The following is a 14484-nucleotide window of genomic DNA, read 5'->3' as shown; positions in this document are numbered from 1 at the left end:
GTATGAAATTACAGCTGGATTTGATTGGATAATATGCATAGATAGAATAATAATTCATGAATTTTATTCAATACTTATTCATGAATTTTATTCAATGATAATTCATGAATTTTATTATTTTCAGTAATAATTCCTAAAAACTAAATCATTAACAATCTATGAATTTAATTAAATAATATTCATGAATTTGATTCAAAATTATTTAATAAGGATTCCTAATAATTCATGAATTAATAGAGAATAGAATTCATGAATTATTATTGAATAAAATTCATGAAATACCATTGGATCTGTGGATAGATATCTACCACAAACAAGGGTTCGAAGATGAAATCAGGATGGAAACGTATCAGTAAATACAGTTAGGACATCTCTTCATGCAAGAAGGGTCATAAGAAACATCACTACAAGACTGTTTCTAGATGGGCAGAGTTCAATTTCTAGAAGATGCATGGATGAATTTGACTGTGACCCATTCAATTTTGACAAGAGGATGTACTTCGACCTCATTGCATACATTTGAAAAGGAACTAATCACTGACAAAAAATTGTTCTTGAATGATTGTGCTGCTGCCCAGGTTGTTCTAAATGTTGCGAAGCTATGCTTCAAAGATGGTACAGGCAATCCCAGAGGATTTAAAGCAGAGCTAGCAAGTGCCAACCTGCCTAAAGGCTTTATTCCACGATATCGCGGAAACCGGTTGCATATGTTGTTCCACATCTGTGAGAAGATTACGTATAAAGATGAGTTTTTTACAGCTCTATTCAATAATTAAACCATTGGTAGTGTCAGTTTGAGAAAAGCCCTTGCACTTCGCTAATCCAATTGCAAAACTTGAAATCCAGGTGTTGGGGATTTTAGGGAAGTTATTGACCGGCCCTTGGATGTCGCTGTTTTATGTCCCTAGCGGCAATGAACTGCATCACAAGGAAGCATTTGTAAAAGCTACAACATTTCATTGACGTCCCCAAAACTAGTTTAACAACAACTACAGACTTCTTTGGTGGTAAGCTGTCATGTGACGACCCACTCATTTCTGCTTTGAGACAACAACCAGGCGATACAGAAATGTTTGCCAATATGATATCAACATGCCTAAAAGGTGCACATGAGGTACTTGTGCGTCAGTACAACAGGTACTTGGAGTTGGATTTATCAGAAGAACTCCAAAAGGAGACTGAATCGTCATGAAATCACAACATCAATGCTGAGCAGATTATTGGCATGTTTTCTGCTCGACAGACTTCCAAAACAAATGCCACAATTGACTACCTTTCGTGCAGTATAAGAGCGAGGAAGAACAAAGTGCTGGACTACCTGGAGCAAGTGAATGATGATCACAGGGAAGGAATAATAAACACCTTCATCAACATTGCCAGGAAGCAAAGAAACACTAAGAAAAAGAAATCAAAGGAAGTCCAGACTGAAATTCTCAAGAGAATTTCTCCAAAAAAACAAGCCGCAGAAAACCCGTAAAAAAAAAGAAGACTATAATACCAGCAGCATATCCAGAGTTAAGATTCAATTTAGAGCATTATTTCGCTGGGGAATTGGTGGACAGTAAAATATTCATATACTGTATGGTTTGACAAGGATGAAGGGGATATTCCTTGGAGTGGTTTGGTTGAGAAGTTTTCTAAGAGGGGTTATGTGATTTCGTATTGGTCAGAGAAGGATGAAACGTACGAGGATGATGCTGAAGACTACATTATTACGAGTTTTCAACTTGCAGTTGACTTCATCTATGGGGATGTTGTTTTGGAATTAAGTTTTGTCTTTTGAGTGTTTTTTTCGAGATAGATAATTCACATACAAATTCTACAGTTCAATTCATGTGATCTAGAGCTTTCCATAGAGGTGCTACTGAATATATTGCTTTTCAATTCAATATATGTCATAATAAATCACATGTGACACCCCACCCCCGGCAATACCCCCACCCCTGGTAATACCCCCACCCCAGTACTACCCCCACCCCAGTACTACCCCCACCCCAGTACTACCCCACCCCTGGTAATACCCCCACCCCTGGTAATACCCCATCCCTGCTATTACTTGCTAACACTATTAACAACTTTTGATCCACTTATAACAAGTCTTCATTGGAGTATTTAACCTGCTTGGAAGGGAGATTAAAAACATGCTGTGCAAAGAAATGACGATAGATTAAAATGTGGGGGAGGAGGTGGGCGGAGTATATTCTTGGCAGACGGGAATTAAACAGTCTAAAGACATAAATATTTTTATACATCATGATGACAATCTCTGTAAAATTCACAGAAATCTATAGAGAGAAAAACAAATTACAATTTTTTATATTAAGGAAACTTAAAATTTGCTGAAAAAGTTATTAGTAAACTCCTACTGTATACCAAAATCTCGACCAAAATAATATATTAAATAATTTATAAAAAATCAATTATTTAGTCAATTTTAATGAAATAAAGATTTTAATGAAATAAAGATTTTTTAAAATGATATTTTTTACTGGATTTTTTATTAAATTAATTTATTATATGGAGTTTCAATTTTTTTGTATCATACCTACAGTAGATAGTATGTGGTGGGGTCTCCAATTCCCTTCCACGATACGAGCCAGATGTTTTACCATCCAGCAAGAAAAGTGATTGGTTGTTAATAGTCATCATTCAAGTCATCATTCAATTCCCCTCTACATTTTCCTCTCATCATATAATTTAAACTTTTTTTTTAATTTCTTCAGTTTGATTCAGGATGTGAAGTTACCTGGCAGTCAGGAAAAAGAACGCAAGTTCATTCAGTATGCAGATGATCTAACATGTGCAGTGTCGTCTCACTTTTGGGAGATGCCAAGGGTTAACAAGGCTTGTGGATTCAATCAGCGTTTTTAAGAGTTTGTGGAGTCCAGATAAGGAGGAGATTCTGGTTGGTTTTTGTGGTAGAACGTTCTCACACAGAATATTGACTGGAGAGAGGCTGATGCAAGTGTATGGCTAGATGGGCGGCAATTGAAGAAGCTGGATCAATCTGGGAAGAGCAAGCATTTGGTGCCTACATTATTTCCAAAAGACACTGAATATCAGTCGACACCACTCGCTAAGGGAATCTGCTCGCCTGATTTTTCTTCATCATATTATACTGTATACCATGTTAATGATTACCAAAGCATAATAGAATAGAATTTTCAATGAGTGAATTGACTTTAATGAAGAAGTGGCCTACAATATTCTACTCTATAGAGTTGCATCTAACAAATCTACTGGAAAATACATTGGTCTCTAATACATTTAGTTCAATATACCTGTATGTACTGGTTTGTGACGTCTCTTACCATTGATTTGCTAATAATATAAAACACATTTTTCAGTTTTATTTTTTCAGAATGAGTGATAATAGAAGGATAAAGAATCTTGAGAAGGAGGTATATAAGTTAAAGGGGTAAAAAAAAGTCAGAGGCAAAAAAACTCCCTAAGGATGATAGAAGCCGACACAATGGCCATTCCATGAATGAACTGAAGACATGTGCATAAGGCCAGTAGACCCATTTTCTACAAGTGTTGGAATTCTGGCCAAAAAACTATTTATAATTGAAGAACTGAAAAAGAATTCAATAACTGGGAAAAAATCAATAAAGAGTGGAGACAGGCCTCCCTCCACTTAATCAAGACAGAATGCAAATTTGTTTTAATAATACACTAACAATGTGTAGGGCTTTCACAAAATAGGTGGTAGAAAAACTGCAAAACACAATGACAGTAGTTAAGAAAAAATAAGTAAGCTAGAATAAGTAAAGTCAATAGAAAAAGAAAGAATTAAAGAACAATGCTGAGATGACTTGACAATTTGTTGTCGGATTGTCCCTTGAAGGAGCTTGTTTTTAGATACCCGAGTATGACATTTTAATTAAATTTTGTCAATACTTAGACATGATCACATTAGTGATAATGTAAAGCTTAGTGATGGAATAAAGCAGAATTCCTTCCATTCTGTGTCAATTAGTGTCATCATCAACTGTAAAAATTACAGACATTGCATGTAATAAGACAATTAAGTTGTGGCATGTTTCAAGCTATTTGGAGGAGTTTTGCATAAAGTAGGAAAAATGAAAAATTAATGCTTGATTTGAGTGTGTTTTCTAAATAAAAACTAAAGATACAAATTGTAGTCTTGTGGCTGGCTCACTTTTGGGAGTACTTGGAATTAAACGGAAGAATGACACTTATGAGTGTGCAGAATTGTTGGATGCAATAATCACTTTCATGTCCATACACAATTTAAATATTGACAGTAGGAAGTTTAAAATCAACATTCCATAGCTCTGATAATATACACCTCATAAAAAGACCAGGAGTGTCAGTGTCTAAATTTTATTTCAACAAATAAGTTTGCTCCTCTTTCTCATCTGCCTTCTTTGGGAGGATTTAGTCTACTAAAATATAGCAAAGGTAAATACTATTTATTTTGAATAAAAATATTCAAATATAATATAATGTATAATGTATTTAACTATTAATTTAAAAAAAAAAAAGATCTGTTTTAATTATTAAATGAATGCAAAGTATTATACAATATTAATTCAATTATTTAAAATAAAGATGGCGCTTGTTTTGGGGAAGGATCGGATGAAAAAGCACAGACAATCAATGTCTCAGGAAAAGAAAATGTTAATCAAGCTGAAAGATATAGAACGCAAAAGAAAACATCAACTAGAAGTTGTTCTAACAGAGGAAGAACTATCAGGAAAAGAGAGGCAAATAAAGAACGGCAAAGTAGACTTTAGTGAGAATTGTACAAGATGAAGTACTCACAGGTTAAATGACCTAGTCACAATTTACACTGCGGTCGCTAACATCCCATTAAAGTGCATCTCATATGTTGTTGTTTCAAACTATCTTTAGTCATGATAAGTATGCTGTGCATCAATTCAACAAGCTAATAATCCAAGACTTAAAAATATGACTACCCGAATTGGCACTTTTTTGCTACGTCACATGGAAAAGGAGCAGTTGATGGCATTGGTGGTAATTTCAAGAGAGAGGGGTGGCAAAAAATGCTTGCCCGCCAGGTGGAAGTTACAGATGCAAGATCATTTGCAAAATGTGCAGCTGAAGCCAATTCTATCACCAATGTTCTGTGATGTTCTGCAGAAGATGTGAATTCAAACAAGGCCTTTTTAGATAAAAGATGGGAAGATGTTCTAACCCTACCTCATACACACAAAGCACACTCCACTCCATTCACATTTAAGCAAACTGTTTCAACTTCTAAAAGTACACCCAGAAGTGCCCAATACCACCATCTACATCACCAACTAAATTTGATGATTGGGTGGTGGTAGAGTACAAATCTACCAAAAGTACTCGCCATTTTGTAGGCCACGTCATTGGCGAAAATCCACTGACTGTATACTTATTTTAAAAAAATAATCAGATCATGGCTAAACTTCCAATGCCTACATGGGACAATCGCCAACATTTGAGTTTTGATTATTATTTTCAATTTTGGTGTTGAACATGTAAGAACCTTTTAATAATCTAGAAAAGCCCACTAAAAAGTCTTAATAGTAACTAGTATAGTAATGCTCAATTGTCTTTTGAACCATCTTGAAGCATTGGTATCCATAATAAATAACACTAAAGCACTTGTAATAGTATTAAGTGTCTCTGTCACATTAATTCCAATTATTTAAGTAGCTATTAATTAAAATTGGTAAAATAACTTTATTTTCATCCATTTAGTGTAGAATAGACTTGTTTTCATGTACATACACTAAATGTTCATCTTGAGCTGAAATTTGCATATGAAGTCACATTTTCAGTTATTCTAAAAAAGACGCTGTCACGTACAGGTACGTGACACAGTAAAACCGCGTATATTTTCATAACAACGCAATATTTTAAATAAATTTTGGTAAAAGAGAGTTTTACTGGTCATAAGTCTTATTTTGTTACAAGTTGTTGCAAGAGTCTTTTATTATTTTATATATTTGCTTTGGAAGTGTAAAAATGTCACGTCCGTTAAAATTGAATTTCCCATATGTGGAATTCTCCACATAGTATGTAGTGTATATGATAAATCTGATCATCCGGACAAGTGCATTGAAACAGCAAGATTTAACAATCTATTCAGGTTGTAGTATTAGGCCGAATGATGTTGCTGCAGCAATTGGTCTGAACAATGATGAGTTGAAAGTTCCAGATACGTTGTGACGTGGGCCTACTCCTCTGTTCAGAAGAGATCTTTGCATTTGCTGTAAACTTCCTATTTCACACCTCTCGGAAAGTATCTTAATTCTCTTTCTAAGATGACCACATCCTTGTTGTTAGACTGGTTGATATTCTAAGTGTCAATATACAGTAACACAAAGTTCAGCCAGATGTACTTGCATTTAGCTAATATAGTCACAACCCATATCTGCATCGCATGGCATAAACAATGTTGTGTTGTTTTGTTTGGGACTTTCATCATTTGGGTGAACCAGTTTTTGCCTTGTTTCATCAGAAAGTTTATTATGCATGTGGGCACTGTCTCCAGAAGTGTCAGTGGCAAAATCAACAGTGTCTGAGGATTTATAAAATGCTTTTGCAAAGGTGCAACTGACATCCACATACTCATTCATTGTCGTTTTCATTTTAAAGAGGTGTTTTCTTGATACTATTAACAATTTGTGGAAATAATCAATTCTGTGGTGTTTGCAATGTTCCATGGTATGTTGTTGTTACTATTAACAGTCCAGTCCAAGTTTTTATGTTGTTAATATGGTTGTAAAAAGAATTAACTGGTCTGGTCACAAACAAAACCAATGAGTAGGCGGTACAAATGTACGTTGCAGTTCTTTCAAAGTGTTTATAACAGGTTCATCATAATGGGGTAAAGTTGGTCATTTTATAGCATCTGCAAAACCTTCCACTGTAAACATAGTGTTTTGAAGAAACCCAGCATCTGGAGTTACTGTAATATTTTTTTTGTGTGAGATCCTTATTACCAGAAAATATTTTGCAACATCTAGGGATCTACATGTCATACATAGACCAATCACAGCAACAACATAATTTTTCCTGATGACATAACCTGTATAGCTTATGAAATATTGCTGTTTCAATAAACAAGTATATTAAGTTGATCAGATTTATTTTATCTGGATGGATGATAAAATTCATCCAATACAGTACATAACAAAAATTTTTTTTTGTTTACATTCATGCATAGTTACTGTTTGCATGTGAAAGGAGAGTAATTAGTGGATAAAATTAAGGGGAGACGGGAATTTAATTGAAGACACGCAATATGTAGTATACACATGTTTTGAAGTGGGCCATGTTACCACTGACTGAAAAATGTGAATGCTCAATATGCAGAAATCATATACCACATGTAACTGTATTAAAGTACAACAGTGTTATTGCACACAGAAAGAGGTTATGATTATTGGATATGCTAAATGGTACAAATGGTTCAGAGTAAACATTCAGCAATAATATTCTTAGCTTAGATGTTTGAAACCTTTTCCAAAAACTTTACTGGCTTCCAATTATACTATCATATCAAATTTTTTTTAATGTAATTATTACTTTCAAGTGTTTCAACAACTCTGCCCCTTCCTATATTCAAGACCTTTATATCCATCAACCTGTCATTCTCTCCATTCTTCTAATGATAAACTGAACCTCCAAGTTCCTAAAACAAATTGGCAAACTCTACACCCTATCACATATCAACCCGGCTTGAAAAGACCACACAAGTTAGAATTTTGTGTGATGAGGATTTCAAGAATGGAGAGTGGCATAGTGCAAAGAAAGATGATGATGCCAGAGTCAAGTTGAAACGACAAGGATTTCGTTTTTGGTAAACGGAACAAGAGATTGTATCTGCAATTTTTATAATTCTGTTGGTTCTGTAAAATGACAGAGAAGCATTTACAAATATTGAGGGATATGGGATATTTTAGATGGTACTTAAAGTAACTTCAAGAGAATGGATCTTTGTAACATCACCAAATGATTCATGTACGACAGTGGATGCGGTGGATCTATGAACAGAAAGAGTATGTTAACAACCAACACTGTAGATGCCAATAATTTATGTTATGGGTAAGTGAAATCGAAAAGGATTCCCAAATTATTCGGTTTCTGCAAAATGAACAAAAGATCGTTTCTGTGTTTTTTTAAAATTCTGTTCATTAGAAAAGTAATTGAATAAGAAAGATATTTGCGGACAAATTGAACATTGACAAAGAAAGAAAAGAATGTAGCAAGCTACTAAACAGCTGAAAATACTGGTAATGCCTCAAAGCTTTGTGGATTTCGGTGAAATATGTTGAAAGAAGATTGTTCAAATATAACATTGGAAAAACCTAGCTAAGAGGGGATTACATCTGATTTTTTTATCACCAGCAAATATTAGCTAAGCTTTATGTGAAACTCTTTAAAACAAATTTGAGAAGCATCATGGACAGATAACACAAAACAAAAATAATCTGTTTACATCATCAAACGATTAGTGAAGGAGGGTGAGAGATTTAAGGTCACTTTTTCATAGCCGGAATCAGAATTCATTTGGTTGTTGCCACTATATACTTTTGTATAATATACAGGTGGTATAGGTAAATAGTCTAATAGTTTACTTGCTGTTTGCTCTTTTTGTAGTTTTCTGGGTCAGAGTGTGACGAGCAGTAGGAAATAGTTGAAGAATTTAAATTTATTACTATACTACTATCATTCTTTGTTTTCTTTGCTGTCATACAGAGGTAATGCTCAGCAACTGTATTAACCATCACAGGAAACACTTTGTCACATGCTCATCACAAGAACCTCAAAGAGAAGAGAACATATTCATAAATGCTATCATCATATACTAACTTGAATGTACTGTAATATGCAAGGTTGACGTTCAATATGTTTCAATTGTAGACCTATCACAGGCGTTTGCTGCAAAATGGAAAAAATTATTGACCAATCACATAAAATTAGCGGTCTAAAAAAGCGCTGAAAGGTGATGTCATGTCATGTTTAGATTGAGGCGACTGCGAGTTTCTCTGTTAAGATTTTTATTAGATTTTTATGTGACAACATCTCGTTCCAAATTCTCTAAAAATTCACCCGTTTTTCGAAGCGAAACCCAATCCCGGAACCGTTTGCTTGTATTCTAGGTAAGAATGAAATTGATATATGACCAGATCCGGAAGAGGCGTGTGATCTACAAGGATTTTATAATACTTTTTAAAAACATTCCTCATGTGTATTTCGTTGTAAAGTTCTTGGAATATAAACAAATCATATAACTATTATTTACAAGAATTTACATACCTGGGCGAGGCCAGATTTGGGTCAGCAGGGAAAGGCTGAAATATCAGCAACAACAGTAATGCGTGTCCAAGGAGGAGTGCACAACGTTAAGTGTATATAGGTTTGGCCGGGATAAGGTGGCGATGAGGCAAAGAGAGGGGCGATTAGAAGTGAGTAAATTTACAGTATATTTGGTTACGTAAGCAGCAATCCCCTTCCAATCCCCACCTGTTGAAACTCAACTCTCAAGTAGTGATGACAAGATATGTGACGTATTATGATTAAAAAACAATTCATTTAAAATGCAATATGTCAATCGACTTCTGATTTTTTATCACAGCGAGAATCCCGAAAAAAAAAAATGATCGGGATTCCTGGCGGGATCCCGCCTGAATACCGTTGAGGAGTATCACAAATACCAGCGGGACACTGACGGGAATCCCAATCGGATTTTTTTTAAATTCAAGTGGGATCCCGATGGGGGTGTACTAATCTCAGCAGGAATCCCGACTATAAATCCCGGTCGGATTTTACGCAAATGCCACCAGGAACCAGGAATCCCAACCATATTTCCCGGGATCCCTGTGCGAATCCAGATCATTTTTTCATCCAGGTATTTATTTTTATTTTAGCTTACTGTATGTTATAGTGGTTGATGTTTATAAACTATAAATAGAATTCTCGTACCTTATATGAGGATTTCGATTTTTTCCCTCTTCCCTTTGACTGTCGTCAATGTATGGAAAACATAAAAAAAAAATTAAATGCACATTCAAAACAATTTCAGGAGTTTGAGGATTCTAAACCCTGGCCGACTGTCTATTCCAGTTCAAAGGAGACAGTGGTGTCGTAAGTAAAACTCAAGCAGAGCAGATCACAAAGCTATGGAACAACCTTGACCCTTATGACAAAGTCATCAAACGCCAATCACGACATCAAGATTACCTGTCCAAGGGCAGGTTAAAAAGCAGATCACAAAGCTATGGAACAACCTCGACCCTTATGACAAAGTCATCAAACGCCAATCACGACATCAAGATTACCTGTCTAAGGGCAGGTTCAAAAACAGATCACAAAGCTATGGAACAACCTCGACCCTTATGACAAAGTCATCAAACGCCAATCACGACATCAAGATTACCTGTCTAAGGGCAGGTTCAAAAACAGATCACAAAGCTATGGAACAACCTCGACCCTTATGAGAAAGTCATCAAACGCCAATCACGACATCAAGATTACCTGTCTAAGGGCAGGTTCAAAAACAGATCACAAAGCTATGGAACAACCTCGACCCTTATGACAAAGTCATCAAACGCCAATCACGACATCAAGATTACCTGTCTAAGGGCAGGTTCAAAAACAGATCACAAAGCTATGGAACAACCTCGACCCTTATGACAAAGTCATCAAACGCCAATCATGACATCAAGATTACCTGTCCAAGGGCAGGTTAAAAAACAGATCACAAAGCTATGGAACAACCTCGACCCTTATGACAAAGTCATCAAACGCCAATCACGACATCAAAAGGTGTAAAACGACTGTAATCCCAGGTGTCGAAAGCACTAGACGGTAAAGAAGTTTCCTACTTTGGTTCAGTTTGTTGGTTGATGCGGTGGATGCAAGTTGCTGTTAATTGAATCAAATGTTAATAAAATATTCTTTTTAAATATTACAGATGCTTCTTTGGTCAAAACACCGAACCGTCCCAATGGCCAGTAATCGGTACATGGAGTACCTTATAACAAAACTGTGTGAAGCCTACCCACCAATCGTCATCTCAGTCCGAGAGGCAATCGATTTTATTTACTTTGGTTTTTGTTTTGTTATTATTCGATAAAATTGTACTATATTTTTTATTTTAGGCAGCTCTTCACAAGTTTTCGCTTTTTTGGTTTTGCCGCTCTTATTTATAATTAATTGTGAGTAAGAAGGTGCAATGCTATATTAATGTGTATCTGTGTGTGAAGGATTACTCATTTGCAACTTATGAACATATTGGAAGACATAATTACCAGAAATATTTATCAAAGTAACAGTATCCTATTAAAAAAAATATCCCAGTTTCTTATCTATAACCAGTGGTAAATATCGGTGGTCAAACATGCGAAATTCAAATACCAAACACTTTTTCTTTTACCTTTGCAAAGTTAAGACATGGAGTATAATTTTTAAAATGCAATTATCCAATATGGATGATTGTTGAAATAATTGAATTGAACTCAATTGGTACTGCGAATTATATCCATGGTTCATAAGTTCAACCCTGGAGAGCGTTACAATGTTACTTGGATTTAGGCTTCAATGCAATGCAACAGACGCTGCCATGATTTTTTTATTGAATATTATTTGACAACATGCCAAACAAAATGCAGTTACCAAAAGCTGACTGCTGTTGTGTTTTGGAAACTTTAATTTTCCAGGTGTTGACATTAGACGTTGCCAGCCAATTGGAAGAAATTACACAGGGCAAGTATGAAAAAAAAATATTTTGTTAAACAAAATAAAGAAAAACAAGTCAAGTAAATCATTTGAAGAGAGCAAAGACTTATTCCAAGAATATTTTGAGCAGTATAAGTAGATGGATAAATGCGAAAAAAAACCTTTTATAAGTGAATGGAAAAAGGAGATGCAACATAAGAAAGAAGTTGGACAGAAGAACAATGCAAAAAGGCCATCGTATTACAATTATAGCTTTTTTTAGTTATTATATAATATTTATTGTTTTAATTTTGATTTCAATATCACAATATATATTTATACAACTTTTTGTTATTATTTTGGTTTGTTGTTGGTAAAGTACAGTTGGCAGTACAATACAATTTGACAATAGTTTCATTTTTCCTACAGTAATACAAGTGAAAACAAAATTGATTTAATATGTTAAATTGATTATTCTATTACATTTTTTGGCATGAACAAAGTATCAAAAATGAACTTAAACTTACTCAAACAACTGTTGAGTGAGATAAGCGAGACTGAAATAGCGTTTACAGTAGAACGATGTTTACAGTAGAACGATATTTGCAGAAAGAAGTGATGCCTATCATCTCATGGTATAGGTAGTTTAATCTCTTTTATTTTCTTTACTTTTTTTATGGTCAGCAGAATCTTATTATCTTATCTATTTTCTCCTAGACGTATGCTTGTTAGTATTGCTTCAATTATTGACGAAGACCAAGTGTATGAATTGAAGAATCTGCTGAAAAGCTACATGCCAAGAAAACACATAAAACGGAGAAACAATTTGTTTGAGCTCTTTATCGAGTTGGAAAATCTAGATTTCATATCAGAAAATAACGTAAACTTGATTGGCTCAATCGGAAATCTGGAGTCTACGTTGCGTAAAATCATATTCTGTGGCTCAAATTTTGTGAACGACGGCCGGGACGTTGTTGCAATTAGTGCGGAAATTCAAAGATCCCTCGTCCATTTGTTGATGGAGAAATTAACATGTAAAAAACATAATTTTAGCTCCAAACATATAATAAGAATTAAATTAAAATGATATCGTTTATTATATTTAATAACATTTTTACAGAACCGATAGCTGAATCATCACCCTCCTGTACTGAGAGTAAGTTTAACAACTTATGTTATGCTTAACACATTTTTTCACTCTCGCATGTATGTTCAAACAACATGGTGTTGAAATTGGTGTGGAATTTCTGTAATGACATATACAATGTAAAATACTGTAGATATTTTTGTGATAAACTGAACATGTTGTGTTTTTATTGATAGTTTATGTCATAATATTATGTTTCTGATTTCCTGTAGTTTAAAGGATGTTTCAGACTAGGTCTGCTTAATTTATGAGTCAATCAGAATAGTATAATTTTGGTGGGAAACTTTTGGAGGCAACATTTGATCCTCCTCAGAAGCCACTAATTTGCATGTCAACTATAAGTAGTAAATGTTATAGATAGTAAAGAGAGAAGAGAAAATAAGATACTACTGAGTTAAAAGAAATAAAAGTTTTAGTTGAATACACTATACTTTTTGTATGTGGAATCATTTGGCAGTCAGTGTATGTCGTGTGAATTAAAAACACCAGAGAACGCAATACGCTCGGAACCAATTCACTACAGTTTACCAGTACTACTACTGCTGGTAATGAAGTCAATAGTAAACAAATTAGCTTGATTCTTTAGTAGGGCTAAGTGCATATTGTTAAATGTTCGACACGAAATAAACTGAATTGCAAATATTTTTCACACAATAAAAAACGAATAAATGTTTGTTTTCATTATTTAGGAAGAAATCTTTTGACAACGGTGAAATTGGACACCGTGATCGACTTACAAAAGGAAAGCCTGTCGCTTCTAAGATCGCTGGTGGAATAAAAAAATACAGCCGATGATGACATGATTGAAAGTCCATTAAAATCCAAAGATGAAATGGACATCAAACTGACAGATCAGTCTTTCAGGCGACGCATGGTAACTATTTAATTCCACTATTATTATTACCGTATTTATTCGAAGAAACACCACCCCTTTTAAAATAAACAACCCTTATCCTAACATTGGACTTCCACGGAACAAACGTCTCGGACGTTTATTTTTCTCTTTGAATAAACACCGTGCCCCATTTATAATAGTGTACACATAATACTGTAATTTTTATTTTTAGTAGAGTTATTCACCGGCGATGATCCACAATTTACATAGTGTAGATTTTTTACAATTTGTAGTGTATATTATCTTTTTATGATATTAATAATTATAGTTTTTCGTAGCGAGAGGGTGTTATTTTGAGTATAATATGTTACCATTTTACACTAAACAAATAGACCCCCTTAAACAAAAACAAAAATAAACATGGAAAATAGGCGTATGTGCAATACAAATCCTGTTTCTTTTTCATATGTGTTAATATTTTGTGTTACATAATTCATCTATTATTATGTGATGTTCTTGAGACTTTTTTGTACTGTTCTTTAGTGTTTCTCTACAATTTTGCTTTGTATTAATAATCATTATTTACTATTTATATTCCAAAAAAGGTAAACTATTTAAGTTCCTTGACGGGACACAGGGCAGGTGATACTGTTCGTCGCATTATGAGAAAGGTGGCCACCAACAAGGTGCCGTCACTTTATAGTTATAAGGGCCGAAAAGGCAAAGCTGCATTTTGCAAGACGCAGTTGTGCAGTGCAATAATAAGTAAGTCTTGTTAGCCTAATAGGCTTATAGTCATTGGCTACATTGGATTACT

The 14484-nt window shown here is 34.5% G+C and overlaps 1 protein-coding gene, 1 long non-coding RNA gene and 1 pseudogene across 3 annotated transcripts in view; 2 read left to right on the top strand and 1 right to left on the bottom strand.

Annotated features, from left to right (window-relative positions):
• Nucleotides 1-14484, bottom strand: part of LOC140043627 (uncharacterized) — a 104338-nt gene that overhangs the window by 45053 nt on the left and 44801 nt on the right. The window lies entirely within an intron of this gene.
• The window catches only part of LOC140043267 (uncharacterized), a 34717-nt pseudogene that overhangs the window by 12375 nt on the left and 7858 nt on the right, over nt 1-14484 (top strand).
• On the top strand, nt 423-1783 carry LOC140043268 (uncharacterized). Its single transcript, XM_072087770.1, is given in 4 exon segments — nt 423-808; nt 810-910; nt 996-1473; nt 1534-1783. Coding segments are annotated over 4 exon segments (1215 nt in total).

Source organism: Antedon mediterranea, chromosome 3, assembly GCF_964355755.1.
Source record: "Antedon mediterranea chromosome 3, ecAntMedi1.1, whole genome shotgun sequence".
NCBI lineage: Eukaryota > Metazoa > Echinodermata > Crinoidea > Comatulida > Antedonidae > Antedon > Antedon mediterranea.
Note: the sequence above shows the minus strand (reverse complement) of the source record. Positions and strands in the feature narration are given on the sequence as shown.